Source organism: Coffea arabica, chromosome 1c, assembly GCF_036785885.1.
Source record: "Coffea arabica cultivar ET-39 chromosome 1c, Coffea Arabica ET-39 HiFi, whole genome shotgun sequence".
Lineage (NCBI taxonomy): Eukaryota > Viridiplantae > Streptophyta > Magnoliopsida > Gentianales > Rubiaceae > Coffea > Coffea arabica.
This window is the reverse complement of record NC_092310.1, coordinates 51,794,062-51,806,230: the sequence shown is the minus strand read 5'-3', so window position 1 is coordinate 51,806,230 and position 12,169 is coordinate 51,794,062. Positions and strand designations below refer to the sequence as shown.

The window sequence follows — 12,169 nt, the reverse complement described above, 5'->3', positions numbered from 1 at the left end:
TGTAAATCTTTATTAAATGCATCCACCATATGAACAAGAAATCAATGATGTTATGAATTCCAGTGATCATATTTCAATCTTGATCACAATGACCAAGAACTGCCCGTATTCAATTAGTTCGTCTGGCAACTTTCTATTTCGAACTATTCTTTTTAGAAAAAGTTTGAGTGAGTTCGGTCATCACCTAGCATGTCCTCAGTGACTTATAGAAGTTCTTACAGATCATTCACCAATACATAATCTTTTATGAGAAAGTAATTCGTTCTTACCAATTGAGCTAACTTGTATTAGCGAACTCGTCTATCTATGCTATATGTAGTTCCTGAAAGTTTTCAACTGGAACATGGTGTATTGGCAATAATTTGACATGAGGCCATCTTTCAGTTTGAGCTCCCCTCAACTTTCTCATGTTGTCCTTTATCGTTTTCTCCAATTGCTTTATTCAACGTTAAGGTGCTCTTATGATATTTCTTGCGTGCTTGCTTTTTTTTTAAGCCTTCACGAAATCCCAATGAATGAATCTCCAGTTATCATGTTACTCTGATTATTCTTTTGGCTTACTCCTCTTAGATAAATATCACATTACTCATGTAATCCTAATGAGTGGTTGTCATGTTCTATCAAATTGATCTAGATAACTACCAAAAGTAGAAGGTTTTATGTTTATTAGGAAAAGTGTCGTACATGTAACAAAACACACACATAAAAAGGCAAGATATTGGCTGAAATTAGATTGGCTTCAAGTGTCGTGCCAAGAAAAAGAACAATTCTACGCTTAAACAACAAACACAAACTAAAAGATGACGTTAAAAATTACTTTATTTATGTCTATCATTTAGAAATATCGTGTTATTCAGTCACTCTGTGTAGGTGGACTCCTTAAAAAGAGTAATTTATGCTCACTCACAAATTATTGTCATAGACAGTGCAATCTAATTGAAGACATAATATAATGGTCTATAAATTGCTAGTTTAAGCAAAGGTATTTTTGAAGTTTGACGCTTGTAGTGGCTTTCAAGACTACACTTTCGTGTCAACGTGAACTCACAAACCCGATACATAAATGGACTAGCCCACCTTTACCTACTTGATCGATTGCATTGGTCTCTTTTAAACTGCTACCGAGCTAAAAACTTTTTGCGTTTACCTAACTCGATTAGATTGGTGTCTTCCAAACAGCTACTGTGGCTAAAAATTCTTAAAAGGCAGTTAGAACTTGGAAACAGAAGTCAACAGAACAAATCTTGTAACCTTTAGGACCAAAATTCAGAAAGGTCTTTAACTACCATGTAATCCTGTCCAGTTGCCTGTTGAAAGTAGAAGCAGAAAAGCAATATAAACTGCCCTTTTAGTCAGTGGACATCAGAGAGGGCAAAACTCTTCTTGCGTCACCGTTTATTTACTTGCGAAAAATTGCTTTGAAAATATCAATTACAAGCATTATGTGTACTTGTCATCAAAAATAGAATGGTTAATAGCATTGGCACAGGACTGAATTTTGTAGGTGACAAAATTAAGCTGAAAGCAAGAATGCATAGCGAAAGAGTGAAGCATGTTTTTAGCTTCAAAAGTGCTCAATCAAGAATAAGTAGTTGTTAATTGGTACTCCCCAGCTGCAATGTTGCCACTTCACTGAAAAGGAAAACTGCCAATCCCTCCTCTTGATTTCCCTATGAATGTTATAACAATAGGAATAACTTAAAGTCTCTGGTAAATGACAAAATTAAGCGTCTCTTTTAATCTAAGATTTGTAAGCATTCCAATTCCTCGGTACATTTTGTTATTCCAAACATGTCGTGTATGCTGCTGCGCGTTCACTTGGCAGAAGGATAGACTTATTCTGGTGCGTATCATATTTATATGACAATCTGCCTTTACAAATATTTAGTTTTGCACCCCACCGATAATTTACCACTACTACTATCCAGAAAATCATACGTACTTATTGAACTTTGTTTCTGTCCTGAAGCAACTTCATTATTTTCTCATCTAGTCCACTTGAGCACCCCAAAAAAAAAAAAAACTCCAGCCGAGCCATGAAACACCAAAATTGAGGGGTAAGCCAATAAACTAAGAAGACACTGGATTACGCCAATCCAATTTTACAGAATTTTGGGCTTTTTTCATTTGGAAGTGATGCAGATTTTAGATCATCATTCTCTCGCAAGGTCAAAGGGCACGATGGTATTCGGGGATCAAGCAAAAACGTGCATTATCATATATACACAGCAGCTAGGGTTGTCCTTCTAACAAGAGCCCATTCTTGTACAACACGTAATGTTTTTCACATCTTCTGTCTTCCGATCTGCGATAGGAATAATATGGCTGCAGCCTCTCAAACGTTGGCATGCATTAATCAATACAATACTTCTACATTCTCAGGGACACTGGGATGTGGGCGGACAATATGAGGTTCAAGTTATGATCTAACTTTGGCGAGACGCGCCCTAATTTCTTCAAGCTCTTCCTCATCATCCTCCTGCAGCATGACACCAGAAGAAATTCTCCTTTTAACTTATTTCAGAAGAGAAAGGAACAAGCATGGCAAAGAATTAGATCAAGTATGGGTCGTTTCGTACCTCTACATCTTCCTGGGCAGGCTGCTTCAACCTCTCCTTCCTGACTGCTTCGGGAAGCTGTGCAGCAGTCTCACCAGCAATAGCAGTCAAGACCTTGTCAACTTCTTCTTCAGTCTCCTCTTCAATGTCTTCTGAATCCAGGGCATTGTCCACGGCATCATTCACAAGCTCTTCTATGACACCAGCCTGCAGCAACATATCTCGGAATAAGTATATGATGAAATTAAAACAAAATTTCTTTTTATTGTAGGAATAGATTACAAAGCCTAGACATGATTTTAGCCTACAATTGCTTTTTACCAATGCAATAGACTCAACTGCAAAGCGTTGACAAGCAAATTCAACTTTCAGCTGCTAATACGACGTTTTACATTACAATCTACTAAATTTTATCACTTTAACACAAGAAATTTGGAGTCTTTGAAGATATTTACAAGTGCACTCCTAAACTTAATAGGTAAGCCTAGCACCATATATCTGAAAAGATCACCAAGCGTAAAAGATGACTGATGGTTCAATAAGAAAAACGAATACGACAAGCAAGTTACGTCTAGCATATCAAACCATCCACATGTCAACAGTCGGTGGACAAAAAATAAAATGATCAACCAGCTTCAAGGACACAAATCAATGTGTTACCTTGGTCATTTCTTTACTAAATTCTTGCATTGTTATAGCCACCTCAGGAGCCTTCATCAGATTATTGACAAGCTTCATGACCTCAGCACTCTTTGATAAATGTCCCACAGTGCGAGCAATGGCTGCAAAATCCATTGTGAATGAAAGCTCAAACTTGAGGTTTATAGGTGCAAAACAGAATCCAAAGTTAAAAGAAAAGGAAGTGGTCACACAGACACATATTTAGAAAAGTCAAAGCAGACTAAAAAAAATGACTTCTGCTAAAGCAAAGATCCACAAGTAGAAAGGAGTTCAAATAAATTTAGATTGTCAGATAACAATTGATCATGAAGTAGGCTTGTGGAATCAAGGGGAGAAGAGAAAGGGGGGGGGGGGGAGAGAGAGAGAGCATAACAAGCAACTATATATGGGTGCTTTAAAATATCTTTTAGGGGAAAGATTTCTAATTTGTAGGATGTTATAGTCAAATGAACATGCTTGGATTGGTATAAAAATTCATATTTTGAAACTGAATTTGGGAAACTACAAAAATCTCTGTGAAGTTTCTAAGATTTTGCACTATTCATGCAGTGGCTAACTCAAATAGGTTTTTGTGTCTACATACCGTGCCAGGCCAGTAACTGTGTACTTATTTCCAAATAAAATTACAAACAATCCCCACTTCTCACCCATCTTATAAAACTCTTTCAAGAAAACCAATCCAAACAGACCCAAGATTCAGAAAAGAACGAAGATCCAATTTCGGAGTAATTGATTATTAAATGCTGACAGCATTTGAACTTAAGTGAACTCCATAAGCTGCTATTAAATCAAATATCCTTTTCCTTCATGCAGTTTAAGCCAGCATCATGATCTCTTACTCTAATGATACCATCATGATTTAGTGAACTTATTGCAAACAATATTGTAATTTAGCTGGCCTCTTTCCTCACCAAAAAAGGTAAGAGGGACGGGAGTACATAATCAGTCAATATCAATTGGTTGCAGCTGTTCATCAAGTAAACATGAGACCCAGTTCCCAGGTGAAGAATGCAAAACCAACTCAATGCACACAGATGAATATTGGTTCACAATAAAACCTAAACATACAAGAGGAAAGAACAGTCATAAAATAGAAGCAGGATCATACCAACACTTTCTCCAAGATGCATTGATATTGAATTCATCTGTGCCTTATTCTCGTAAAGACGGTTCACTGTCTTTCTAGATCTCACAAGTTCTTTAGCAAGGGACTGAGATGAGTACAAAAAGACAAAGAATGTATCAATAAAGGCTGCGAATTGTTCATTTACCACAGTACACAGCACGCAATGACAACAGTAATAACCTATGACAGAGAGCTCAAAATGTCATAATCAATGTGATATTGAGAATACAGAAGATGAACTGAAATATACAGCTACAAGCAACCTAAAGAAAAAAGTATAAAATTCCTCCACATCTCAAAGTCTACCTTCTTCTGTTTAAGTTCATGGGGCATTGCATCCTATTGAAGTTGCATTCATATCAATGACTTACAAAGGCAAGCATTGATCCATCCACTTAAATGTCAGACAATGAGGTACAAAAATAAAGGCTTTGGGTAAGGGAAAGGATATCAGTTTAGTAGAAAAACAACCCAAAAACGTCTTTTTTCCCTTCAATAACTTCCTAAAGAGCTTGAAAGAGCATCTCCTTTTACTTTGCTCATAATCACTTGATACAGCTCCTAATCTGTTCCAGAGAATTGGTGCACAACAAGAACACTTTGCAGACAAACAATACAAAAATCATTTTGACACATTATTTCACCTCATCTCAGTTTCATGATGTGAAAGATTGTAAATGAATTGTAGCTAAGCATTGTGAATGATGGGTTTTTGGGCCTTACAAGTGAAATACATTTGATAGCTGCCACAAGAAACTTCATTTAGACTCTCCTTCATTTGAAAAACGTTTCTTGGAACATCCAAACCAGGATGAAGAAAAATGTCCAACAGCTCAAAATTCAGAAGTCCTAAGAAAGGGAAAGACATTCTCTACTCTCCTACACACCAATCAAGAAACCTCAAATTCTCACCAGGTGACACCTTAGATCACTACTCAGTTTTCAGTCAGATGACTAGGGATATTGCAATAACAATGAACCAAAATCCTTTGACTCCTAAAACCATGTAATAGAAAATCATCTTGCCATAATTTTTGTATCATTGCAAGCTGTAAACATCAAATTGTACTATTTTGCCTCAAATCCAAACAAAAATCTAATTTTTATCAACTATGACATCTGCACTTAAAATTTCTCTTTTAACACCTGGTTGTGTGGCACGACTTGGCCAAGCCATCAACCAAGCCATCAATCCATCGTTACCAAACATAAAGAATTAATCACTGAGAGCAGATGCACTGCATGAGAATTGCACCACCACTTCAGCAGGGGTTAACACAAAGCAGCACAAGTCCTAAGAGTATGAAGTGCAGTAAATAGCATTTACCTCTGCATAAGCAAAAATTTTCTTTCATCTAACAAAAGGGAATCAATCAATTAACAAGCTAAACTACACAAAAACTGGAGTATTTACACCTAGTCTCCATTGCACAAAATCCATTTCAAAATTCAGTCTCTGCTGCAAATTTGAGTCAACCAGTCCTATAGGATCACTTTGTAGACACAATCAACAAACGGCAATAAAAAAAATTCACTAGATCATGCAAAATAGAAAAAAAAAAAATCGATCTTTCACATGTAAAATTCAATGGTTCCCATAAATTCAGTAAATTATCAGAATACTCGACTAAAATTCAAAATGGTAAGAACATAGATAAAAATAAAACAATAAGCACAATTACTAAAAGCAATACCTTGGTGTACCAAAAAAAGAAAAAGAAAAAAGCAATACCTTGGCAGAACCCATGTCATTTCTCTTTGCTGCTTCTTTAATTGCTTTCTGCACATTCTTCTCTTCTTTCTGTATATCTAATCACAAAACAAAACGCCCCAATCAATCAGTCAATAAATTTTTTTCGCACCAAAAAAGAAATGCAAAACCCAGATCAGTAATCACATCTTATGATCAGAGTCATCATATATACCTCGGATTTGGCGCTCGATATTGCGACACTCTTGACGGAGACGACGCTGCCAATCTCTCAATAACTGTTGCGGGTTAGGCTTCGGCTTTATCATATTCATCACTTTCTCCATCCTTTCCCTCTTTTTTTTCTGTAAAACCCTTAAACCAGATTATCTCTATTCCCCTGCAAAACGATCGGAGCGGGATTTGTTGCTATATAATTGCGTGTTTTCTGTACCCCAGTGGAGGAGGATTCCGATTCTTTAACTCGATGATGGGTTGACGATGTTGATGATTATGGTGGTAGTGAAATTTCTGGACTTTTGGCTTTTCTTTTTTTTCAGAATATTTTTTTAATCTATTTCTCCAAAAAATTGATCAAAATTTTTTCCCTTTTTTCGTTTTTCCGTACAAGCTTCAAAAATTTATTAGCAATTAGGAATTCCGAATTTATGACTAACTAGTGTGACGATCAGCGGGTTCGTGAGTGGTTTCGTTGGGTGACTTCGCTTTAAAATTTTGTTTTGCTTCCTCGACGCTTTCACGCGCTGTCTCTTTGGAGTTTGACCAAAGGTAAAAGCTGAAGTATTGCTTCCAAAAAAAAAAAAAAAAAAAACTTTAGTATTTGACGATTTCTAGAACACTATCAGTCATAGAGTGCGTTTGGACTGGAGATTGTTTGGAATAAATTTTCAAAAAAATATTATAGTTAATATTTTTTTGAAAATGATATATATGAGATAAAAAATATATTAATAATGTAAACAAGTCAATGTGTGTAAATAATATGTAAATAATATGTTAAGATGAGGAAACATTTATCTAAAAATAACTGGACAAGTCCAAGATTGATGTCAAGTTTTTGTTACACAATTTAGAGGCAATTAAAGTAGAAATTTAATTTTATTAAGGGGATAAGACTCGTTATCATAAATTGAGAAATTGTAGAATCATCCATGAGATGGGTAGAAATGTAGGCAAAAAACTTCATTCAATTTTGTATAGGAGAAGTTTGGATTCAACATTTAATTCCATCAATCTCTTATTAATAAGTCGTATATTCTAAGGATGCAGTCTGATAAACTGATATTTGAAATCTGAAATTTGAATTTATTAAAAAGCCTAAGTTATTAAGTATTAAATCTGATATATTTGCCTAAGTTATTAAGTATTAAATCTGATATATTTGAATGCATATAAGTAAATAATTTACCACTTTTTTTTGAAGTAAACTTTGTTTATAAAATTCAGTGTCATTTAATTATTTCAGATATTAGATTTTTTGTTATCAAACGCATCTGAATATGTTAAAATCTAAATTCATTAAGTTTAAATGCTGAATTTAGTTAAATTTAAGTCATGCAATATATGCAGGAATTTGCCCTAACCTTGAAATGGGGTAAAATTCCCTTTTCTAGAATTTCTAATTACCAAAAAAAAAAAGAAAATTGTAATACTCAAAAATGAAAAAGGTGGAGAGAACCTATTTTGCTTGGAATCAAGACAATCCAGGATTATACCATTAGTTTGCGCATTAATGTAGAGAGTCATTAAACAGAGAAGACGCCGGTTGGCCTGTCTAGTGGCCCACAGTATGGACTTTGATGAGGCCCAGTATGTCTTTTCCTTCAGTACACAATGCCCATTAAATCCATTGGTATGTTTTTAGCTCAGGGATGTTGGGGAGGAACTTATACGAACAATCATCAAAGTCCACGTGCTGAAGGGTTTTAAGATACTATGAAAAGCCCAAGGGCCAACAAGCCGTTGTCCATCCGAATGACCCATTGAGTAACTGGGAGCCGAAATGAGTTGTTTATTAGAGAGATCCCTTCATATTCCAAGAGTTTTGAAACCAAAGTTCAAATAAGCTAGGCTTGCATGTCAGTGCATAGCCTCATAAAAAATATCACGTTTTGAATTTATTTTATATGAATCCAAACTCAAGTCATGTATTTTTTGTATTAACCAAATATAGTTGAATGAAGCAACCAATAACCGATACATGTTCTATTACATCTAAATAAAGTTGCAACATCGACAAAATTTTGAACTTTAACTACAAATAAAAAAAGGAAACAATTACCATGAAGTTAGTAAGCTATATGAAATGCAATCATTTGATTGGATTTAGATCAACAAATCTTCTTAATTCCCATATAAAATAGTAACATACGAAATGATAGAACAAGGGATATTTGATGCTACCATACTGAGTAGAAGTGTAGCAGAGCAAAAAAAAAAACTATATTTTAAAAATTATAGTATTTTAGTACAACACACTAAAATATAAATAATCCATTTCACAATATGACACATATGTACATATAAGCCCTAGTGTACATGCGTTTGTGTCTATATGCGTGCGCGTGAGCGTATGTATGTATGTATATGCAAATGAAATTTTAAGTGAGTTGAGCTTAGCCCAAACTCAAGTCGCATTCAGATTGAGTAAAATATTTTGATCCAAATTCAACTCAACTCGCTTGTGCAAGATTCAATCCAATAAATTTAACACCGAGCGGGCAGAGCTCGGCCAATCCAATTCTATTGACAGACCTAATTGTAAGACGTTCCCCACATTATTTCATCTTTGAAGACAATGTAAATTGTATATTTACCCAAATTCTAACTATATTCTATTTTTAAGATATTAATAGTTATACTTTTGTGGTTAGGCTATATCATAAGACTTAGAAGTAGGAAAGTTTGTAGGAATTGGGAGCCAAATTATTATAATTCCAAGATCACATAGCATTGTGCAACATTGGCCAAAAAAGGGGCGCAGTTTATAAGTAAAGTATAATTTGTCCTATTGGGACAAATAACAACATAATGGGCACACAGGAGAATAAAATTAATAAGAAGACTTTTTGAAATGAATGTTGAGAAGAGATTAAGAGTAAATTAAAAAAAGAAGCAATCGCTACTGTGAAACAGTGCTTCTGGTGCTGAAACGGGTCTCGCAAATTCCGCTAATTAATGAAGAGAATTGGTAGCTTTGACGCGTGAATGACTTGTGCAGCCTAAATTGATTAACGTACAAGAATGAATCAAGATCTTATTGGTGGCTTAATCTTACAAGTCAGTACCTCAAATTCTCATTTAAGCTGACATAATCAGATTCTTCATTTTCATTAGTAGCATCATTAACTTACCAAAATGAGCCAATCGTTTGTTTCGGACGTACATTTCCAACATATAAGCCACTAATTCTGCTTTAATCATCCCAAGAACCAGACCAAAGAAAAAAAAAAAAAGAAATTCATTTTCCAAACGACAGGTTACCAATCCACGATTTGAGGATCAATATTGAATTCAAATACCAGAAATCAACAACTCAAGATTCATGTTTTCTCGTATTATGGGATTTCTCTGTTTGGATTAACAGATGAAAAAAAAAAAATCACTAACGAACCCATGCTTCGTCCTTCATTTCTTGAAGCCGCAGCAAATTTTGTTTGAACCCACATTTCTGATCTCTGTCAACACAAAAACACACATCGGAGATAAGTGTTTGAGCGTTCCTTTTATTGTTGTCGGGACTGCTGCTGATTGTTTTGGTTTTCTTAATGGAGCCCAAGGCCAGATTATGATGAACAAAAATCTAATTCGGCATTTGTCTCGTACGACCCTGTGTCTGATATCAGCATAACTATTTCCCAAGGGACAAATTTATCAGTTGATCGTTGCTGATCTAGGCCCCGGATCTTTTTTGTCCGTTGAAATCTTTCTTGACGTAAAAAGTAGTATATCTATAGCAACCATGGAAGAAGCTGACACCAAATTGTTAAACCTGCCAAACCAGTTCATCTAAGTGCGTTCATACGTATACCGCATAGAGTCAATTAACTTGCATATTTCTTTCGTAGAAGCTACAAATTAAGGTAGGGGCGATGAGCTCAAAATTGCTCACATTCAGTACAGTCATGCAGCGATGGATGTCACGTCGCACAGATGAAGATTGAAAATTATGAAGAAAGATGTGTAAGGTGAACTTGGGATCATTTACAGAATTTAATTTTCACACATTCAAATCAATTTGCAACCAGAATATGTGTAAGGTGAACTTGTAGAGGTGTTCAAAATGATTCAGAAATTCAAAAATCCGCATAATCTGATCTACTTTGATTCGCGTTTTGCAGATATCTGATCCATTCGATCATAAGCATATCAGAAGGTGATCAAATAGACATGTAGATAGTTTCATAAGCATATCATAAGCATATACGATCCCATCCACTTACACTTTTTATTTTTCATCTTATTCAATCAATTTTGACACTAAAACTATATATTAATGTACACTAATTTCACCTCCTTTTCTCATTTCTTATGTCTAAATTCAATTATCGATGACAACTTATCTATGTGGTCTTAAGTGTTTGAACATACTGTCATAAAATTCGTGAACAAAATATTTACTTTTACTTATTTTGCTAAATTAATGAACAAAAGTCATTTATCCCCCAAAAAAAAAAAGAATGATAAAAATTGCTCGTATTATGACAAAATTTCTTAATTCATTTAGACTAATATCGTCTATATAACTAACTTACACATGATTTTTTGTGACATTCCTATACTTTTATAATCCCTTTACTGGCTTGTCGATTATTTAAATTGGTCACTGCAGGCAAAATAACAGAGAGAATTATTCAACCATTTGATTTGTGGACCTCCTTGGATTACGTGGTTTAGGCTAAACTACATAGTTTAATTGGTTCTTCTTTTTTTCATTTTTTTTTTTGTTTTATATTGAGGCAAATGGAGTCGGCAATGTATAGTTTTCCCCAACTTTTATTGAGATTGGGTGGTTTGACTCATAATTATTTCTATCCCCAAGCCTTTACTTCAATTTTTTTTTGAGCTACATTCATTATTGAGCACTAAGTGACAAAGAACAATCATATGCAGAACAAGGCCCGAGGAATCATAGGTTACAACGTTGGTACTTGGAAGGGGGCGATGGCCTTAAATGATTTCACGATTTCATTTCTTCAGGTTTGAGCCAACTGTTTGCTAGTGCTAGCAATCAACCTAGGATTCTACTGTGACCTCACAATCCCTATCGTCGTTTTCCCGTTTCGGGGCTGTAACTGTGCATTTTGCGCAAGTACTGGTTGTGTTGTCATCATTTGATTTGATTTGATTAATCAAATTTGAAAAGGAGTCGATGTTCATCCCTTGGACTAATTAATCAATTCCAAGCTGTAATTGCTACTATAATTTCTCTTCTTTCTTTCATGTTAGCAATAAGTACTTTTATCGACAATTGAGCATTCAATTCTAAATAATTCGATCCATTTCTTTTCACTATCTTTTGAAGAATACATGGAAAAACTTATTGAATTTTCTGGTAACTCAATTCATCCTAATATTATTGAATGCAAATGAAGATGACTGTTATATTACTAGCAGGAAACAAAAATGCATCTTCAGGCTTCTCAAAGTGTCGGCAGAAAGGACCCCATTCAACTCACAGTCAAGTAGGGCATGGCCGGCCAACAGTTGAACAAACCATTTTGTCTAAACTCCAAAATTCTGTCGCAGTCTATAAAATACGCTTGAGAAAAGATAGCAAATTAATTATATGATTTTGATGAAAGTTATAGCCCACCCAATCTAGTCCAATGATTTACATTAAAGTATTTTGCTTGCTGTGAAATATCCGTACAGGAAATACATTCAAGTTGTAGCTTCAAAGTCTTTTAGACTTTATAGGTGGTGGGTTCGACCACCTAATCATACCACCACTCGTGATCATATTACCTCCATCTTTCCCACCCAGAGAGAAGAAAAAATTGAGAGCAAAAAGCTTGATGACGTTGCATGCTTAATTATAGATGTCTTAAAATCATGCAAAAGTTGATGGAAGAAAAGCTACTGTTCAGTGTC

At 34.9% G+C, this 12,169-nt stretch overlaps 1 protein-coding gene across 1 annotated transcript; it reads right to left on the bottom strand.

Moving 5' to 3' along the window:
• Nucleotides 1-2,195: 2,195 nt before the first annotated feature.
• On the bottom strand, nt 2,196-6,826 carry LOC113742231 (vacuolar protein sorting-associated protein 24 homolog 1-like). The gene is made up of 6 exons (XM_072076626.1): nt 6,291-6,826; nt 6,098-6,174; nt 4,348-4,450; nt 3,219-3,340; nt 2,580-2,765; nt 2,196-2,479 (listed from the first exon to the last, which is right to left on the bottom strand). The coding sequence occupies exons 1-6, from the start codon at nt 6,400-6,402 to the stop codon at nt 2,420-2,422; spliced, it is 660 nt and encodes a 219-aa protein (XP_071932727.1). The 5' UTR covers nt 6,403-6,826; the 3' UTR covers nt 2,196-2,419.
• Nucleotides 6,827-12,169: the final 5,343 nt, after the last annotated feature.

Coding starts and splice junctions, on each gene's coding strand:
- LOC113742231 (XM_072076626.1), bottom strand. CDS start 6,402: ATGGAGAAAGTGATGAATATGATAAAGCCGAAGCCTAACCCGCAACAG. Junction 4,451..6,097: donor ATGACATGGGTTCTGCCAAG/GTATTGCTTTTT, acceptor TACTCATCTCAG/TCCCTTGCTAAAGAACTTGT. Junction 3,341..4,347: donor GCATCTTGGAGAAAGTGTTG/GTATGATCCTGC, acceptor TGGATTTTGCAG/CCATTGCTCGCACTGTGGGA.